Raw genomic sequence first — 19,559 nt, forward strand, 5'->3', positions numbered from 1 at the left:
GGTCAAGGTGAGGGTAGGGAATAAATCTGGGTTGAGCAGAAACATACTTATTGCAGAACTTTTCAGAGCAATTATGTGCTAATATGTATATGAAAGATGAAGAGTGGAAGATACAATATAAAATGTTCCCCAACTTTTTTGACCATGGAACCCTTTTTTGCAGAACATCTTGAGGAACAAATGTTCTCTGGAACATTTTGGGCCTTGCTGTCTAGGCAGTTAAATACTGTGAAGTCCTTGAGCTTTATGACAGTGCTTCAGAGGGAAGGTATATATTACATCGTAAAAGGGATATAGATATCTTAGGTTTAATTTAGAAGCAATGATTTAGGTGTGTAAGGTATTTGGAATCACTTTGTATGAGCAATAGTTGGTGGAAACAGGATATTTATCATGAAGAAGAGAAGATGGGGATGGGTTGGATTGGTGGGAACATAGGAGCTTTTGTCAGTTATCTTCAGGACTGTGATGTGGAAGAAGGAAAAGAATTGGTCTTTGTGGATACAGGAACAGACAATAGAAGTGCTAAGTAGAAGTCACAACAAGACCTGTTTCTACTCAATATGAAAAAACTTTCTGATTGTCGTAACTGTGCAGAGTTGTAAGGAAACTGTCTTAGAAAGTAGTGAGTACTTTGGTGCTAGAGTTCTCAGACCCATGGGAACACTGTGAAGATTTTAGTATAAGATTGATGGCAGCATTAGACAAACTTTAAGATCACTTCTAATGGAGAAGTCTTAAGATTATATGAAAGCATGATATAGGCCATTTATAATAGAGACATAGGAGATATTCTTCCACAGAGATGTCTGAGTCTGCCTTTGAGTATAATGCTAAAGTGTGTATCTCTAGTATCTAATATGTAGTAGGTATCCAATAAATACTTGTTCAGTTCAGAAAGACATCTGAGGGACAGAAGGCTACCATCTGCAAGAGACGCAGGAAGTCTAGATGAGTGCACACTGCATAAGCACGTGTTACTGGTGAGATCAAGCCCCTGATTTCCTAGTCATTGCATTCCATGACTTGATAGACAGTAGATTCATTTAGGTCTAAGCATAAGCCAAAAGTAGGAGAGAGAATCATTTAAAGACGGGTTTTCAAGTAGGTTCACACACTCATCTTGTGTCACAGGGTTGCTACAGTGATACTTATGATGGTCAGCTGCTCTTTCTAAGTATAGACAGAGATGTAGCAATCTCTCTAGTACCTACAAGGTGATGTTGTTTGGGATAATGGTCTTTGATAGATGCTCTCCTATGGAAATTTGTTTTCCCTTTTTCCTATCTCTTTCTACCTTATTTCTATAAACACAATCCCTGCCTTTTTGTGGATATTCAGTGTGTCTTGTAGGGTTGGGTTGCAAAGTCATCCTTTGCCTATATCATTATGAAATTTTCTTAAGTTTGAGAGCTTAAGTTATATAAAAGGAATGATTTCATAATGTAATCAATTCTCTTAAGTTTAAATTCTATGTATCTACTTAAAATGAATAAATAAAAGCTGCTCGGTGCTTCACATGGCATTTGATATTGCAGGATAGCGTCCAGTCTTCTGTATTTTTGGGGAAGTTTAATGGAAAATTATTTGTCTTTAGTGTGGCATATATTCTACCTGGAGTTTTGGGGAGAAAAATGTAGTTTGTTCATGGTAATTAAAAATTCTAGATCTATTGTATATTGATTTTGTTTTTTTCAGGAAGGCTGTTTTGTTGGAAGAGTTGTTCCCCTTGCCCCAACATTTTTCAACAACTCTGTGGCTTTAAAAAATATAAGGTTCATAGAGGGTTAAACGTTTATTATATTTATTCTTGTTTTGGGAGCTACTTGAATTCTTTTCATTCTTCTGTGATGCTTTCACTGACCATCCCAATTCAAAGCAGCCTCTTACTTTCTATTTGTCTTGTTTGCCTAATCGTTTGATATTTGCCCGAAGCTACAAAGCCATATATCTTTATTTGATGTTTCCTCCATTATAATCTGAATTTAGAAGAAGGAATCATGCCTTTATATCCTCCACAGTTTCCTCTATGGTGTCTTGGACAAAGGAGTTTAGGAAGTTCGTAATAGTCTAGTCTAACTTGCTTATTTTATAGGTGGAAAACTGAAAAAATAACTTGTTGCTTGATTTGATGCACATGTAGTATTTATATGTGTACCTGTATAGCATGAATATAATAAGCCTTGGATTAGAGCTATAACTTATTTTGAAACTAACAAACGGTCTTAGAATTGAGAACTTACAAGCTACAAAGAAACAATAATAACATTTCTACTGGCCTTCATAGTTTATAAAGCTCATTTCCATGTATCATTTCATTGCATACTCAGAAATCCTATGAGGAAGAGAGGTAACTTTATTCCCATTTTAGAAATAGTGAAACTAAGACCCAAAGAATCAACCTGCTAATAATTGATATAGTTGGGGCTATAACCCACGACTTTGAGCTCCAGATGTTACACTTGTCCTGTTGTATCGTGCTGGTTCTAGGTCATCTGTCTTTTCTTGCTGGCAGTGAACAGGATTTCCTTCAGTAATTCAGCCATCCAGTAAGTGTTGACAGAATGCTCAGGCTGTAATACAACACATATTTTCAGGTGCATTGGAGAAAGTAAGACTCCTACAGCATTTTGTTCTTACTGTACACAAACACGCACTCACCTACACATATGCATACCTATTTATAATAGCAATTATCACATTGAATTGTAATTTGTCTTTTTACATGTCTGTCTCCCCAACCAGACTATGTGCTTCTTGAGCATCCTCTGATTATTCTGTGAGCTCCTTTATATCTTCAATGCCATATCTAGATTCTGGCACGTAAGTGTCCAGTTTGTGGAATCAATGAATGAGTGAATGAATGAGTGAATTCAGAAGTGAAAGACATTATGCCCTCTAGGGGCTTATAGTCTTCTTGGGGAGATAAAGCATGTAATTTACAATAAATAGAAAGATAAACAAACAGACAAAAAAAAATTGTTTTTTTTTTTTAAGAGAAACTTTGTTTATAGGGTTTGTTTTTTTTTAACTAATATAAAACAGATTCCCAGCCTGTAGTTCATGTAATTGCTTCCCGGCGTCAGGATTGGTCAGAACATGAGATTGCAATGGAGACTAGCCCTACCATAATTTATCAGGATGTATCCAGTGAATCACAATCAGCTACTTCAACAATCAAAGCTCTGTTAGAACTCCAACAGACAACAGGTATGAATTCACATGCTCAACTGAATGAAGCATGTTTTCTCTAGAGACGGGTTGTGCTAAAATACTACCACTGTTATGATTATTACTATTATTTATTATTATTATTATTATTGCTATTATTTGAGCACATTTCCCCCCTCTGGACTTGTCTATAATCATTGGTACAGTCTGGTTTACTTGTTCAATAAGATGTGCACAGGAATATTGAAGTACAAATGGACTATCTGTAGAAAGGAGAAAAAAAATTGACAGCTGTCTTCTTTGTCTCTTGCTTAAAATGGAGAGTCCTATTGTTTCTTAGCACTAGAAAGGAGTAGTTCTATCACTTCTAAGCACAAGGCTAGATACAGTACAGTTGCCACTTGCATTTAAGAGTAGCAGGAGGCAGATTGAAGGGCCTTGCCATCCTCCTTGATATTGGTAAAGCACAAAACATCTTTAGTGGCCCTTGCTAACATTCTGATTTGTTTTAATTTTATCTTCAGACTTATTTCTTTGAATAGTATAGGTTAGCCACTTGAGCTGTCATGCAAAGTTGTCCTCATATAACAAGATCCTATCAGTATTTCTAATTACTAAATATCTTTGATAAACTCTAGAACAAACCTGTGGAAGTTGTACTGACTTTTCTACTATAATAGGTCAAAGATTTTCAGAGTATTTAAATGACCTTAGCAATTATGTCATCCGACTCTTTCATTTTATGGATAACTAAACTGAGATCTAGAGAGGTTATCCAGCTGATTAGTGGCAGAGTGAGACTCATCTTTTGGTTCCTAGTTCAATGTCCTCTCTACTCGTAGGGTGACTTTTGTATTTTTGTTGTTGTTGTTTTACTTATTTTGTTTAATTGTTTCGATTTTTGTCAGGTTATGTACTCAGTGGGTGTGAACATTCAGTGGACTTAGTTACTGGTTACCGTTTATTGTAACTTCCACCTTGTTTGATCCAAAGATTACTAGCATTTAATGTAAGTCTTTGGTTCATCCTGTCGGTGTTATTTTTGACCTTAGGGATTTCTTCAGTTCTTTGTCGTTGACATACTCAGCCATTTCTGTTAATGCCTTATAGAGGTGGGGACTTTGAACACATAGATTTTGTAGAAAAGTTGATAACAAGGTATATAGAAAGTGAATCTATTCATGGAAATCATTCTGATTCCAGACTATTGTATCAGACATTTTTGTAGAAACAGAGAAGCCATTTTTTTCTAACCATGAAAATTTGTATTCTTTAGGAGTTGTTGAAGATATTGTAACATTCATTTGGAGATATCTTGAATTTTTAATAGCGCAAATTAAACTGGTCATTGTGTTGTGCTATTCTGGGTAGATATGTCCTAGAGCAAATCATATTATGTACTGCTTATTCACCCTTTGTTTTTAGGTTGATGAACTCAAGGCCACAGGGAATACCTTGAGGAAGGGTATAGGAAATACCTTAAGGAGTGTGTACAAGAGAAAAATTCAGTTGTTTGGCTTAGAGATAAAAAAGAGATGATTTTTGTGTTATTGTATGTGAGTCCTTCTTACTAGGCTGCTGAGTATGGTTATGCAAGTTGTGCACTAAACAGCCATACATAGCAATCTGCTTTTTTCTTTTCAATTCACTGTCTACTTAGTCACTGCAAGTGTGGCACCCCAGAGGTCTGGTTCATTATTCCTGTGGACAACTCTGGTTTTGGTACTTGTTTGTAATAAAAGTTAACTTTTCCCCTGACTTTTTTATGCAGTAAAGGAAAAATTGGAATCTAAACCAAGACAACCCACTATTGACCTGAGTCAAATGGCAGTGCCTATTCAGATGACCCAGGAAAAGAGACATTCTCCTGAGAGTCCATCAATTGCTGTGGTAGAGTCAGAACTAGTAGCTGAATACATCACTACTGGTAGGTGTCCTCTTAAAACATAGTATTAAGGTAGGAGAACTACCTTTCTGGATTTCATGGGATGATTGTTTGGGGGAGAATATATTCTTTATATTTTTAGCTTTTTTCCTGTTTGTTTTCAGAGCAAATTCACAACATCCTTGGGATTTACCCTGTTTTTAATGACTAGGAAAAAAAATAGGATGTTACAAAGTTTGTAGGTAATATAAAACTATAAGTCAGCCATAAATAACAACTGTGAATATACAGCAACAGTTGTAGGGAGAGGATAAAGTATCTTTTGTCTAAGAATGAGTTTTGCTTTTTGTTTGTTTGTTTGTTTGTTTTTTGAGACAACGTCTAACTCCCATCGCTCAGGCTGGAGTGCAGTGGTGCAGTCATGACTCACTGCAGCCTCAACTTCCTGGGCTCAGGTGATCCTCCTGCCTCAGCCTCCTGAGTAGCTGGGACTACAGGTGTGTGCCACTATGCCTGGCTAATTTTATGTATTTTTAGTAGAGATGGGGTCTTGCCATGTTGCCCGGGCTGGTCTTGAATTCCTGGACTCAAGAGATCCGTCCACCTTGGCCTCCCAAAGTGCTAGAATTACAGGCATGAGCCACTGCGCCTGTCCTCGAATAAGTATTTTTATGCATCTAGATTTTTTAGTTTTGTGGGAAGGTGAGTCAAGGGGGAAAGAAGAAGTAAAATCCAGTCCTTTTAATATTTTTCAGAAAGTAGAAAACCTTAGCCAGGTGTGGTGACTCACGCCTGTAATCCCAGCATTTTGGGAGGCCTATGCGGGCAGATTGCTTGAGGTCAGGAGTTTGAGACTAGCCTGGCCAACATAGCGAAACCCCGTCTCTACTAAAACTACAAAAATGAGCTGGGCGTGGTGGCGCTCGCCTGTAGTCCCAGCTGCTCGGGAGGCTGAGGCATGAGAATCCCTTGAATCCAGGAGGCGGAGGTTGCAGTGAGCTGAGACTGTGCCACTGCACTCCAGCCTGGGTGTCAGAGGGAGACTCTGTCTCAAAATAAAAACAAAAACTAGCCAAAAAACCCTTAAATCCATGTAAATACTTACAAGTTCTGGTGGAAAGCAGATTAGGTATTTGTTTAAAATGTGGTCTGGCAGAAAAACACTGAGATTTTTAGATGGCATATATAGAGAAATAAAACGATATATTATTTCTGTCCTATTCTGATTAGACCACACCTGGAATACTGCTTTCTCTTTTGAACACTTTATTACCTTGAAATTTGAAATAGTTCAGGGAATAGTAATGTGAATAATTAAAGGGTTTAAGAGAGATGACTTATGAGGCAATATGTAGAGGACTCCTATCTTAAGTTTTCTTTAGCAGTGATTAAAGGAGAACATAAAGTTACAGATATTTGAAGGACATAAATACCAAAGAGAAAAGGAATTCTTTGGCATCATTTTAGGAGATAATATTATTAAGACTAATGGATTAAAATTGCCAAAGGGGAAAATCCAGGTAAGATATGGAAAGCCATCTAGAGTTATTTAGCAGAAAGCTAATTAAAGCAGAGGCCAGTATTCTGGGGAACTTAATGTTAACCTCTGGGGGTAGACTAGATTATTGCATGGTGAACGGATGAAAAGACCTATGATTTCTTCCCTTACTTATCCTTTCAGAACGCACTGATGAGGGGACAGAGGTTGCTTTTCCCCTTCTAGGTAAGTGGTGTGCATCCATTTGTAGTATCACTGAAGGTAAAAGATGATTGTTTTGGGGGGAACCACTTAAATGGATGCGCTCTACTCTCATCTGGTAGAGGAAAGGTAAGCTCCACTTAGTGAAAGGAAGAGAGATTTTTCTTTTGTAGAATAGTGGAATTATTTCTCAGAAATGAGCATTTTGACAGTGGAAAAGAGTTCTTTAAAATAATAGAAATGACTGTTTTATGGTGTTTATATGGCCCAGTTAAGGTCACTTCAGCTATTTTCCAAGTGTTTATTCTGTGACCTTCTTCCATAATCTCCACCCATGATATCCACAGCCATATTGAGCATTTGTTTGAATTAAAAGCCAGCTGCTCTGCTTGACCTGCCCTTTGTATCATTCTGCAGTGGGTACTAGTTCTCTCTAACTTTCCTGAACTCTGGAGAATTACCGTGAAGTAATTTATAGTTGAAGGAGAATTATTTTTAAATAGACTTAGTTGATCTTTTTAAAATCCATTTCACTTCTTAATAAAAAAATGCTTAATGTAATAATTATGAAGATTAGTATGGGTGGTAGAAGTGTTCCATATAATCTGATAATTTCATCTGAAATATTTATTTTCACATGTCATTCATTTCTGATGCTTTCATTTAAATACTATTAATTTGCTTAATTTTAATATTATAATTTGTTTTTTCTACTCAGTCATATTGTAAATTACTTCAGTCATTGTTGTTTTAATGTAAACCTTGACTATCTTGACTATCTTTTTTTTGGTTCTGTTGAGTACATGTGGAAGATTTTGTTAACTCACATAATTTAACATGTGCATACAAAGCATACTGTGAAATACTGTAAGATAGTACAGTACATTTATAAAAGAATTCTGGTAATGCTGCTTATACTCTCAAATCACATGTAGATATATGTATAGCAACAATAGAAACACTGCATTTGTGAATATGGATAGAACGTGTCATAAAAAATAAATAAAGCCTATTTATATTTCACTGGATAGTTTCAAAGTTAGTCCTTATAATACATAAATGGCACTTTTACATTGATTTCCATAGTGATCATCTTACTCTTGAACACCCCACTATGACTTTTCTAAACAGGAAATAAGTGCTATTTGAAATTATAGATCGGGGTATATGAATATTAGAATCTTGGATTATTGAGTTTCAATAATCCTAAAATCCTTAGCTAATTTACAGATATATTTTTATCTGTTTCTAATTCAAAGGGTTAGTTTCTCAGTAATCATATGCATTTTTAAAGCTCTGTGGACTGTGTAAAAAGTTGAAGTTGAGGCCGAGTATAGTGGCTCATGCCTGTAATCTCAGCACTTTGGGAGGCCGAGGTGGGCGGATCACTTGAGGCCAGGATTTCAAGACCAGCCTGGCCGTAATGGCAAAACCCTGACTCTACTAAAAAGTACAAAAATTAGCCTGGTGTGGTGGTGCACACGTGTAGTCCCAGCTACTCAGGAGGCTGGAGGCATTAAAATAGCTTGAAACTGGGAGGTGGAGGTTGCAGTGAACAGAGATTGTGCTATTGCACTCCAGCCTGAGTAACAGAGCAAGACTGAGTCTCAAAAATAAATAAATAAATGAATAAAACTTTGAAGCTGAAGCTGGTAAAATTTGATAGAGTGGTTACTTCATGGGACCTTTGTAGCAATAGAATAAGAAGCAGGGATGTTTTCTATGCTGCTTGCTTATCCATTTGTGCCAGGTGAGCTAAATTTGAGATGATAGAACAGATTTTTCTATTCTTTTGTTAACTCCTTATATTTGTTTAGTACTTTATAGTTTAAGGACAATTTTTCAATGTGTTACTTCATTTGGTCCTCTTCTAGATAGAAACAGCAAGCTTTTATTATCCCATTAAAAGAATATCAATCAAACAAAACAAAACCTCAAGTTTTAGAGGCTAATAGAGGATGAGTGACCTCTTCAAATTCACTTGGCTCTTTGGTGGTAGAACAGAACAGGATCCAAGTGTGATTCTTGATTCAGTTTATTTTCTGCAGTATCACCCAGACCTTTAGATTTTTAGGAACTGTAAGGTTGTGAGACAGAATCACTTAATACAAAGGAGTGAATGCTACTAATGTTTTTATTGCATGTAGAACTGAGACCAAGAGATTAGAGAACTTGTATTGCCTTACTTTCCTTAAAGATATTATTTTGGGATTACAGAAATTGATTACTGCTTTGTTACCTTAATGGGATGAAAGTCATTGGAGAAAGTGAGTACAGCTCACAGGAAGATGCAGCTTTAAAGGGTTTGTTCCTCCTTTGTGATAAGAGTTTTCACAGTGCTTCCATATAAATTTCTCATCTCATCCTTATAATAGCTCTGTTATTCCCATTTTGCAGATGAGGAAACAGTCTCAGAGAAGATAAGAGACTTTCTTAGAGTCACACAGCTCATAGATGGGCAGACTGTGGTCTTCTGCCTCCTAGTTCACAATACTACACTTTGTTTCTGTGATACAAGCTCACAGACATTTGTTTAAAATGACTACTGGTTACAGATGCTGTGGTGATTTCTGGAGAAATATCATCACCTCCTCTATTTTCAGTCAGCCATCGCTCCCAGCCCCAACAGCCTTCCCAGCCCCAGCGGACCCTGCTCCAGCATGTGGCTCAGTCACAGACCGCAACACAGACTTCGGTGGTGGTGAAGTCCATCCCAGCATCTTCCCCTGGAGCAATCACCCACATTATGCAGCAGGTTGTATCTCTTCTTTTTCTTCCTATCTTCTGTAACTCCCCATGCTTGAAATAAGATTCAGTGTCATCTTGTATTTTAGGAGGAGAAATAATTGAAATGTAGAGTGTTTGCGTAATTCTTTTCTAAGAAATGAGTAAAATAAATTAATTAAGAGTCTTAACATCAGAAAATAATTCTGAAACAGTATTCTTAAATCTGTGAATTCTTACCATTTCAAAAAGGTGAGAATATCTAGATGAATCTAATGACATCAGAATTGGTCACTGTTTTTGTGTATTTTACTGTGGAAGAATGTATCATCGAGGTAAATAAGATTTTCAAATGAAATAACATTTGGCTTGTTTAGCTGTTTGCTGCTGGGTTTGTGTTTTTGTTTTGTTTTGTTTTTGCTTTTATAATGAATCCTCATAGTAACATTATGAATACATAGGAAAATAAATACTTTTTTTTTTAACTATACGTGATCAATTACAGAGGAAGAGATGCAACAGAAAGTTGAGAATATAAATCTAATGTAAAACAGGACATCTGATATTAAGGGTAATGGGGAAAAGGAAAAATATGTTGATAGGTTGAATTTGTGTCAGATACTGTGCTTTGAGCTTTAAGTATATTAACTTGTTTGATTCTTACTATGATCTTGCAAGGCGGGTGGATTATCCCTCTTTTACAAGTGAGGAAACTTATGCTCTCTTCAGTAAGAAAGTAAGAAACTTGCTCCAGGTGGCAGAGCCAGGATTTAAACCCAAAGTGAACTGCCTCTGTTAAATAGTTATATTATTGATATCAGATTAAAGCATGACTTATCATTAGTAGTCACATAAGTCACCATCACTCACATGATGATGAATCTAACTGTAGGCAAACTACTTGAAAGAAAGGCAACAAAGAATGTTGAATTGAAAGCCTGTGTGTGCAAAGTCATTATGATATAGGGGAGAGTCACAATTGAATCTCAAAATTTTGTGGTTTAGGATTTAAGTGTAGCATGTGATAAGGCAGTAGGGAGGATGGGGATAGGGTGGATCTTGCTATGTCACTGAGGGAAGCCAACTGGCTGGAGGTATTGTTGGGGGGCAGGTCTCAGCCTGGAGTCCGGCCCTCACCTGGCAGCTTCTGACATTGACCTTTCTCCAGACACCTAGAGAGGTCTGACAGGCTGGCCCTAATCATGTCACTCAAGATGATGCCTCCTCACAACACTTAGCACTGACACTGGGCACCCTACCCTTCTACTGACAGGAATGATCCTGTCCCCTCCTCAGTCTCCTTCCCTCCTGGGAGCCAGGGCTCTGGGATCTGAGGAAAGGGGCAAGGAATGCTAGTCGAGAGGTGCTTCCTGCAGACCTTGGTGAAGCCTGAAGAATGATCTCCACCCATGCAGGGGGCTCTCTGTGGGGACTGGGACAGGCTTGGGTCTCAGACAATCTCCCTGACATTCCAGACAGCACTGGACCTACATACAGCCACGGTGGGCTTCTCTAAACCTTAGCTTTTCTCCGGACCTCACAGCTTGGTTGCCGCTTTTAGACAGGTTAACATCATGAATAGGCCACACGGCTGTTTCCTGAGCCAGGGAGCCTTTCTCTTCTTTTTCCGTGTTAGGCTGTGCTTGCAGGGCCATCTTATTCTTCTAATCTGTAAGTTCTGGACCCTCTAAGACTTTTCTGATAGTAGTAAGTAGACCAGTTTTCAAAGTATTACGTCTGAGAGTTGAAATTGCAAGTTTCAGTCGAAAGCTCCTTGAGGTTTCTTGGCCTTTCTAGGTTCTTCTGAAAATTTTTGAGTGAATCTCATAAGTCTTTTTCAGTTAAGAGGAAAATGTAGCAATGTAGATGTTTTTCTTATTTCATTCTTACTTTGTGCCTTTTTTACTTAGGCATTAAGCAGTCACACTGCTTTTACCAAACACAGCGAGGAACTTGGAACTGAGGAGGGCGAGGTTGAAGAGATGGACACTTTAGACCCTCAGACAGGTCTGTTTTACCGATCTGCCCTGACTCAGTCACAGTCAGCTAAACAGCAGAAACTTAGCCAGCCCCCGCTGGAACAGACTCAGCTGCAAGTGAAAACTCTGCAGTGCTTCCAGACTAAACAGAAGCAGACCATCCACCTGCAGGCAGACCAGCTCCAGCACAAACTCCCGCAAATGCCCCAGCTTTCCATCAGGCATCAAAAAGTCACCCCTCTCCAGCAAGAACAAGCACAGCCCAAGCCAGATGTACAGCACACACAGCATCCCATGGTGGCCAAAGACAGGCAGCTTCCTACCTTAATGGCACAGCCCCCGCAAACTGTAGTACAGGTGCTTGCAGTGAAAACCACGCAGCAGCTCCCTAAACTGCAGCAGGCTCCGAACCAACCAAAAATCTACGTGCAACCCCAAACCCCCCAGAGCCAAATGTCGCTCGCAGCTTCGTCAGAGAAACAGACGGCAAGCCAGGTAACGGAATATTGATAGCATGCAAAGTTAAACTTCTCTGTTCACGGAAAAAAAAAAATGAGAACATCACGACCCTATCATGATATCAGTGCTTTCTCCTGGCAAGAGGAAACCCAAAAGCCTCATTACGCTGGTATTACTTTGCCCCATCAGAAGGTTGACATTAGGGAAGAAATGCACGCATTAATATGTAGGAAGAAAAAAAAACATAGCACTCAGAACTTGATTTTCCAGGCAGTTTTTATTGAAATCACTTCAGCATTGACCAACAGTGCATAGAAGCGATATCCCTAAATTATTTTTATTTTTTGGTATAAAATATTTATTTCCATGCCTGTAAACTCTGATTTCTGTGGTAATAATGCTGAGTAAACTGCAGTTTTTAAAAGAACTTCCTTGAACATCTTTCTTTGTAGCTTATATCATAGCCATCTAGTTAAATTTATTTTTTAGATTTATCTTCTAGATTACAGAGGAATTATTGGTGGATAATTGAAAGCAAAATTACATTAGCAAAACCAGTGGCGCTGGAGTGATGTATATGTATGTATATATTATAAATATATGTACATAGGATATGTTTGTATACATGTATTTTGAAGCAAAAGATTGGAAAAATCTTTCTATTTTAAAAAGCAGAAGATTATATGAAATAATTTGAGCCAGGTTGAAGGTGTACTGTTTAGGGCTGTAAATCCCAAAGGAAAACTAGGCTGCTGAGACTATTTTTTTCTTTACTGCTATAAACCTTGGCTGGCTGAACAAAGGTTCTTTCAACCCCTCCTCTTTCTCTAGGTTTTATAAAAATAACCAGATTCTTCCTATCCAGCCCTCTTTTTTTAAAACAGCAAGCTTCAAAACTGTCTTCCTAGTATAGCGCACAAATGTTTCTTTTGCCATATTGTCTGGGGTGTTTGATTAGATTTTCTCAAAGAGATGTAGCTGTAACACACACAACCCCAATTTATTTTCAGGTGGAGCAGCCAATTATAACCCAAGGATCCTCTGTTACAAAGATAACTTTTGAGGGGCACCAGCCTCCCACAGTTACAAAGATAACTGGTGGCAGTTCTGTGCCTAAGCTGACATCACCAGTTACAAGCATATCTCCCATTCAGGCCTCTGAGAAGACAGCAGTGTCTGACATTTTGAAAATGTCTTTGATGGAAGCTCAGATTGATACAAATGTAGAACATATGATAGTGGATCCCCCAAAGAAGGCTCTTGCCACTAGCATGCTCACTGGTGAAGCAGGATCATTACCCTCCACCCACATGGTGGTGGCAGGGATGGCGAATTCCACTCCCCAGCAACAGAAATGTAGAGAGTCCTGTTCAAGTCCATCCACTGTTGGCTCTTCCCTAACGACAAGGAAAATTGATGCACCAGCAGTGCCTGCGACAGGCCAGTTCATGCGTATTCAGAATGTAGGCCAAAAGAAAGCTGAAGAGAGTCCAGCAGAAATTATCATCCAGGTAAGAATTGGAAGGAAAATGAGAAATCTTGGGCATCTTGGGGGTTGTGGGTTTGTTTGATATGCTTTTGACTTGTCACAGGAAGAGTTAAGCCAAGACAGCAAGAAAACATAGATATTACCTTTGAGATGGTGTTTGACAAATTTGGTTTAGCACCTATTACAAAAATACAAATTTATTTATTTTCTGGAAGAGAATCAGAAAATTGATGGACATTGTCACCCAGCACACTGTAAAGGCAATAAAGGGCCCATGTGTCAGTTTGATTTTGTAAGATACAAGCTATACTTGCCAATGTGTTCACTCATTAAGTCAACCCAGAAGATAGGAAGTTCCTGGGTTCAAATTTTGTAATCCTCAATTTTTGCCCAAAAAATTCTGGAATGTAACTGGATTGCACTTCTATTGCTGGTTAATTTGGGGGACCCTTTTCTTGGAAGAACAGTTCTTGTTCTTGATCCAAATTTATGACTCAGGACAATCAAACCTCAACTGCAGTGTCTGGAGAGACATGTTCTAAGGGGATATTTCTAAATAATGTTTATATTTAATTTGGGACTAACCATGAACTTTACTGTTTAATTCAATCATTGTTATTAAAAAATCTTGTTTGGTTACTCTCATGTCTTGGTAAATACAGGCTAATTAACACAATAGAATTATTCATTGATAATAGATGGTATCTCACATTTCCTTGATTCTAAAAATCATCTCTTGTCATGCATAATAGATCAAGACTAAAGAATCACTGAGTCCAGGCTACCCCTTAGAAATTGTGTTTTATCTCCCTCTCTCCTTGCAAGGTATCAGGTTGTTTTCTTGATGTTTGTCATTCTTTGCTAAACAGATGTAGAACTTGGAAGGTATCAGAATAGCACATTTTAGTTAATTGAGAATTTGGATTTATTGAAATGTAAATAGACTAGGATTTACCATCAATTCATTATGGTAAACTTTCTCTTTGCCATGGTCCCAAGCTATGGGAGAATGCAAATTGACCAATGTTAAACCAGTTAAGATAGAATTAAGTATGGAGGAAGTGCTTAGAGGCAAGTAGAAATGGCCATTGAATTATTACAATAATTTGTGTTTCCCTTTGTAAAAAGAAATGTAAATGAAGTAAATATTTCCTAACAAAAGGATTTGTGATTTTTTGTATTTTCCCCTGAAGAAGTAAGGTGTGGTGGAAAAGGAATGGTTTTCTGGCTTTGCCATTCATTGTATGATTTTGGGCAAGGCTACTTAACGTCATTTTGCCTTGGATTTCTCATCAGTAAAATGGGAATCAGTAATGCCTACTTTACAGGATTAATACAAGGATTACACAAAATCAAGCACCTAGCACAGTACGTGGCTCATGGTAGTTGTCTAACAGATGGTAACTATTACTGTTTTTACCAAAATTATCATGCCTACTGGGGGCTTAGATTCCTATACTCACTAAATTAAAAATCATTTTGAACAGCTTATTTGGGAATTATTTTTCTGCACTTTATAAACAGGAGTGAAAATGTAATTTGCTTCATGTATCAAGGATGATAGTTAATGGATAGGTTCTTTACAGAATTCACAGCCAGCTTTTAGCATGTCCCATGTGCCAGGTGTGCTATGTCAGAGGTAAGGACAGCAGAGTGATTAACAACCAAACGTTTGGAGTCAGAGATCCCTAGATGTGATTTCTACCTGTACCTATTATGTAACAGTACTGTGGGTTTGGGCAACTGAACTAACCTGTATATCTCTGTTTCTTTACCTATGAAGTGGAAACATTAACATCTACTTCACAGGGTTGTTTTAGGATTAAGTGAGAAAATATATATAAAGCACCTGGTCAAGTGTCTGTGTAGAGCAATGCTCAATAAAAATAGCTCCTATTATTATACTCATCATTAATATATTGTTAGAGCATTTTCAGGTCTTATTAGTTATGTTTAGCTTTGATCTGAAGTATTGATTTGCTGAGTCCTGTAAAGTGCTTTGATTCTAGAAGAATGCTCTATAAAAATTCAATGTGTTTGATATTAAATACTTTGAATGAAAAGCATTGCTCTTTGTGGACAGTATGTATTTTATTCATTGGTTGGTTCATTCATTTATTTGTTTATTCCACATGTATATTTAACTACTGTGTTCCAGGCACAGTGCTAAGTGCTGAGAATAGGGAAGTAAACAAGATGTATCTTCTATTATAAAGAAGTCTATATATGTGGAATTCATAGACTTTTAGAACTGCAAGGATCTTCACAGTGTATCCTCCAAATTTCTTATTTTACACAAGATGAATGTAGGGCTCAAAGAAGTAGAGTGACTTACTCACACTACTTGCCCACAGCAAGCCAGAGACAGAGCTGAACTTAAAATCCAGGCCTCTTGACCTTGTCTAATAGTCTTACACAATTGTCATGTATGTGGAAGAAAGGAGCAGAAACAAACAAACAGAACTTTGTGACTCCAGAATCAATGCGTAGGCATCTTGCATTATTTTCTTGATAGTGTAATTTATATCTTTCCCCAGTAAAGGGTTATTTTGGTCAGGTATATTTGCAAAGTGCTGATATTCAATTTTGCTCTGGGGATTTTAATGTTAAAAATGTATATTTATTCATCAAATGTTTATTGAGCCTCTGCTATGTGCCAGGCCTTGTTCAAAGCTCTGGGCATCTAGCAGTTTATTAAGATAGTCAAGATCTGTGCTCTGTCCACGTTCTACTGGAGCTTATATTTTAAGAGTAAGAAACAATTTAACAGAAGATAAATGCAATGAACAAAAATGTGACAGAATGTAATAGATATGGGGGTGGGAGGAACCCACTACTTTTGGGTTGGTGGTCATGGAAGGAAAGCTTTTCCAAGCATTTGAACCAAGTTGCAGAGCCAACCATGCCATGATTTAGAGGAAGAATATTCCAGGAAGAGGGGAAGGACTAGTACAAAAGCACTAAGGTACAAGTGAGTTTGGCATGAAACTGGTAGCCATGGTAAGGTGTTTGGTTGTATAGCGAGTACAATAGGAAACAATTTTAGAGTTTTAAACAAGAGTATGACATGAACTGATAACCTTTTTAAAGGATGTCTAATATGGAGGAAAAAGAATCTGACAAGGCAGTATACCTATGATATCTACTTACACAGAGGCCTACAGCAAGTGTTCTGCTGGTACTCGTCTTGCAGATAATAAAGGGAAAAATTAGGCTACATTTACATTTGCTTAATAATCAAATGAAAGCTTCATTCAAAGTTCTCCTCTTGAATTAGGCAATAGATTTCAGCCTCCTTGTTAGAAGAGGCACCATAAAGGAGTGCAAAGATGGCTTTCAGTTGTACAAGATTTGGATTTGAATCTTGGCATTAACCAACTGTGTGACTTTGGTTAAGTCACCTACCCTCTCAGTTTCCTCATTTGTAAATGGGAATAATAATGTCATTACAGTGTTGTCACAGGGATTAAGTAGAATATGATGTGTGAAAGCACCTTGCACAGTGCCTGGCATGTAGTAGTTGTGCAGTTGTCCAATAAATGTCAGTTTTCTTTTCTTTTTTTTTTTTTTTTCTTGGTGTTGTTGAGGAAGTTATTCTGTTACCTTTTCTTACCATGAAGATTCTCCTGTGTCTTCTCTTCCAGGCCATTCCTCAGTATGCTATTCCTTGTCACTCCAGCTCCAATGTGGTGGTGGAGCCCAGTGGGCTTCTTGAGCTAAACAACTTCACCAGTCAACAGCTGGATGATGAGGAGACAGCAATGGAGCAGGACATAGACAGTAGCACAGAGGATGGAACTGAACCCAGCCCTTCTCAGAGCTCTGCTGAACGGTCCTAGTGTTTGGACACAATAGTGCACTTTAAAACCTGCTTGGTTACCAAGTGTCCAGGGAAACCCTTGTATTTTGATGACTAAAAAGAGCACTTTGCCTGTACTTAGGCTGTGGACCCTAAAGCAGCAGTGTTTCAACAAGATATTGCTGCAGGAGCAGCATTTTAAAACAAGATAAAACTCACAGGGGAATGTACTTTTTAAAAAAAAAAATGAAAAAGAAAAAAAAAAGCTGCACATTTACAGTGACTTAAGACCTGGTCTTCTTTCTCTGTTGGATCATGGCCGGTGAAAAAGTTTTGTCTTGCAGTGGAAAGAGACTTCCTGTGAATGTTTCTCAACTGGTTTCTACTGAGCAAAATACCATCTAAAAGGAGTATGTGAATAGTTGTATTTTGAAATGATGTGTCACGAAAAGTTTTTTAAAAACTTGTATGTTTTTGCAAATCCCTGGAAGTGTTGAATTGGTTAAAATTTTACATTTGCTCAGTTCATAATTAGTTTATAAACACCTAGAATAATACTGGCACTAAAGAATCCTTCTTGGATGGTAGAAATCAGATCCCTAACCAGTGGGAAGTACTTTTTGGGTGGCTTGTGCATTCTCATCAGTTGTGTGCTAATTTATTGTATTGTTCCTTTGTGCTCTAAGCAGCACACTTGCCTTCTATTTATTTAAGTGTAAACATTTCAAAGCAGGCCGTACTCCTTCTGACAAATTTCTTGTAAACCAGGATTGCCTACGCTTTCCACTATCATCTGTCCCCACTTTCCCTCTTCCTTTAAGAAAACGTACTAAGAAATGTTTCATTGTGAAGCAGAGGAAAAGAAACATTTTCAGACCTAAAGGAAATGTTCGGTCATGTTAAGAAAACAAATTCTTCATTCATATGATGCTTTCTTAACGTTGAAATTGCACATTCACATTGGACTGAGACTTTGAAAATAACTTTTACATACTTTTGTTTAAGCCCCTTTGAAATGTGTAAAAAGTTCATTTACAGTTCTAAATGTAATGTTTTTAAGCATTCTACCTTTTTAGGACACAGTTTGTTGAAGCAATATGTTTTGGTCTTGTGATCACTGTCTGTCACAAGTAGAGTGAAAGGGGTAAGGGGGTGGGAGGGTAAGAGTTTTGACAAGTTGTGGCAAAGGAAACTATACTTTTCATTTTTTAAAATGTAAATAGAAAAGTTTTTAACGGTTTTATATAGATTTCACTATAAATAAGCATTTTAAGACTGACAAATGTTGAATTGTACATACATTTATCAGCATAACTGCCCAGTTTTTTTGGTGCTGAAGTACTGTAAGTAGAATTCATCAACAGTCTCCTAATTTTTGCATCTACATCTGGGGGGAAAAAAGCTGTGATACTGTAGTTAATAAATTCCCACTAGAGTGACACTCAAGATTTAAACACAAGCATTCATAAGATGCACTGATCTCTGGTGGTTGTCACTAGTTCTGCTAGGTGATAATGATTTACCCATAGATGGAGCTGTTGGATATTATTTTATTGTACAAATTCATGTTTAAAAACCTTTGTGACTGTTTCTAGTTAAGTAATTTTTTAACCTTTCTTGGGTCATAGACTTCTTTGGTAAACTATGAACTCTCACCAAAAAGATATACATGCAACATGTTAAATACATGTTAGACTTTGCATACAATTTTAGGGGCTCATGGGCCTCTAAGCCTATCCATGTATTCCAGGTTAAGCCCTCTGTTATGGTCAATCCATTACTTACAGATGTAAGTTTTTATAAAATAAAGTATCTTTTAAATATTCATGGATCAAGTAACAAGAGCAAACTTGAATAAAGTTATGTTCTACATATTTTGGCAGCATAGCATACCTGTGTCCCTTGAGAATTTAGCCTTCATATGTTTCTGCAATTGGAATGGCAAATAAAACTGCCATCTTCTACATTTAAAAAAAAAATTACAAATACTAAGAAATTATCAAGTGAGATTTGAAATTTTTCTTTTAAAGGTGCTAATTCGAAATAGAGCATGCATTCATTTACTTATTCAACAAATATTAATTGAGCATCTTCTGTATGACAGCATTCCGTGCACTGGGGATACCATAGTGAACAAACAGGAAATCCTATCCTTATGAAGTTTATAAACAGGGCTTCCTGCTGATGAAATGGATACGAGGAATGAAGATAGGAGAAAATAAGAATAATACTTAGGTTTTTTTAGTAAGTGGATAGATGATGATGCCATATATGGATTTCCAGACATCCCTTTACTGAAAGTCTTAGCATTATATCTATTAGTATTCCATATTTAAGTACATAATTTAAAAGTA

The 19,559-nt window shown here is 37.3% G+C and overlaps 1 protein-coding gene across 50 annotated transcripts in view; it reads left to right on the top strand.

Annotated features, from left to right (window-relative positions):
• The window catches only part of EMSY (EMSY transcriptional repressor, BRCA2 interacting), a 104,191-nt gene extending 85,114 nt beyond the window's left edge, over positions 1–19,077 (top strand). For 8 of the 50 annotated variants that reach the window (XM_005579132.5, XM_074014796.1, XM_074014800.1 and 5 more), the window contains 7 exons: positions 3,046–3,210; positions 4,943–5,098; positions 6,738–6,779; positions 9,359–9,510; positions 11,390–11,953; positions 12,928–13,428; positions 17,051–19,077. In XM_005579132.5, coding sequence (XP_005579189.1) covers positions 3,046–3,210; positions 4,943–5,098; positions 6,738–6,779; positions 9,359–9,510; positions 11,390–11,953; positions 12,928–13,428; positions 17,051–17,245 — 1,775 coding nt within the window. In that variant the 3' untranslated portion in view covers positions 17,246–19,077. Of the gene's footprint in view, positions 1–3,045; positions 3,211–4,942; positions 5,099–6,737; positions 6,780–9,152; positions 9,511–11,389; positions 12,345–12,927; positions 13,429–17,050 lie in introns of those variants that run through there. The other 42 variants (XM_074014801.1, XM_074014802.1, XM_074014811.1 and 39 more) reach the window with 14 other exon arrangements.
• Positions 19,078–19,559: the final 482 nt, after the last annotated feature.

Source organism: Macaca fascicularis, chromosome 14 (genome assembly GCF_037993035.2).
Source record: "Macaca fascicularis isolate 582-1 chromosome 14, T2T-MFA8v1.1".
In the NCBI taxonomy this organism is placed as follows: Eukaryota; Metazoa; Chordata; class Mammalia; order Primates; family Cercopithecidae; genus Macaca; species Macaca fascicularis.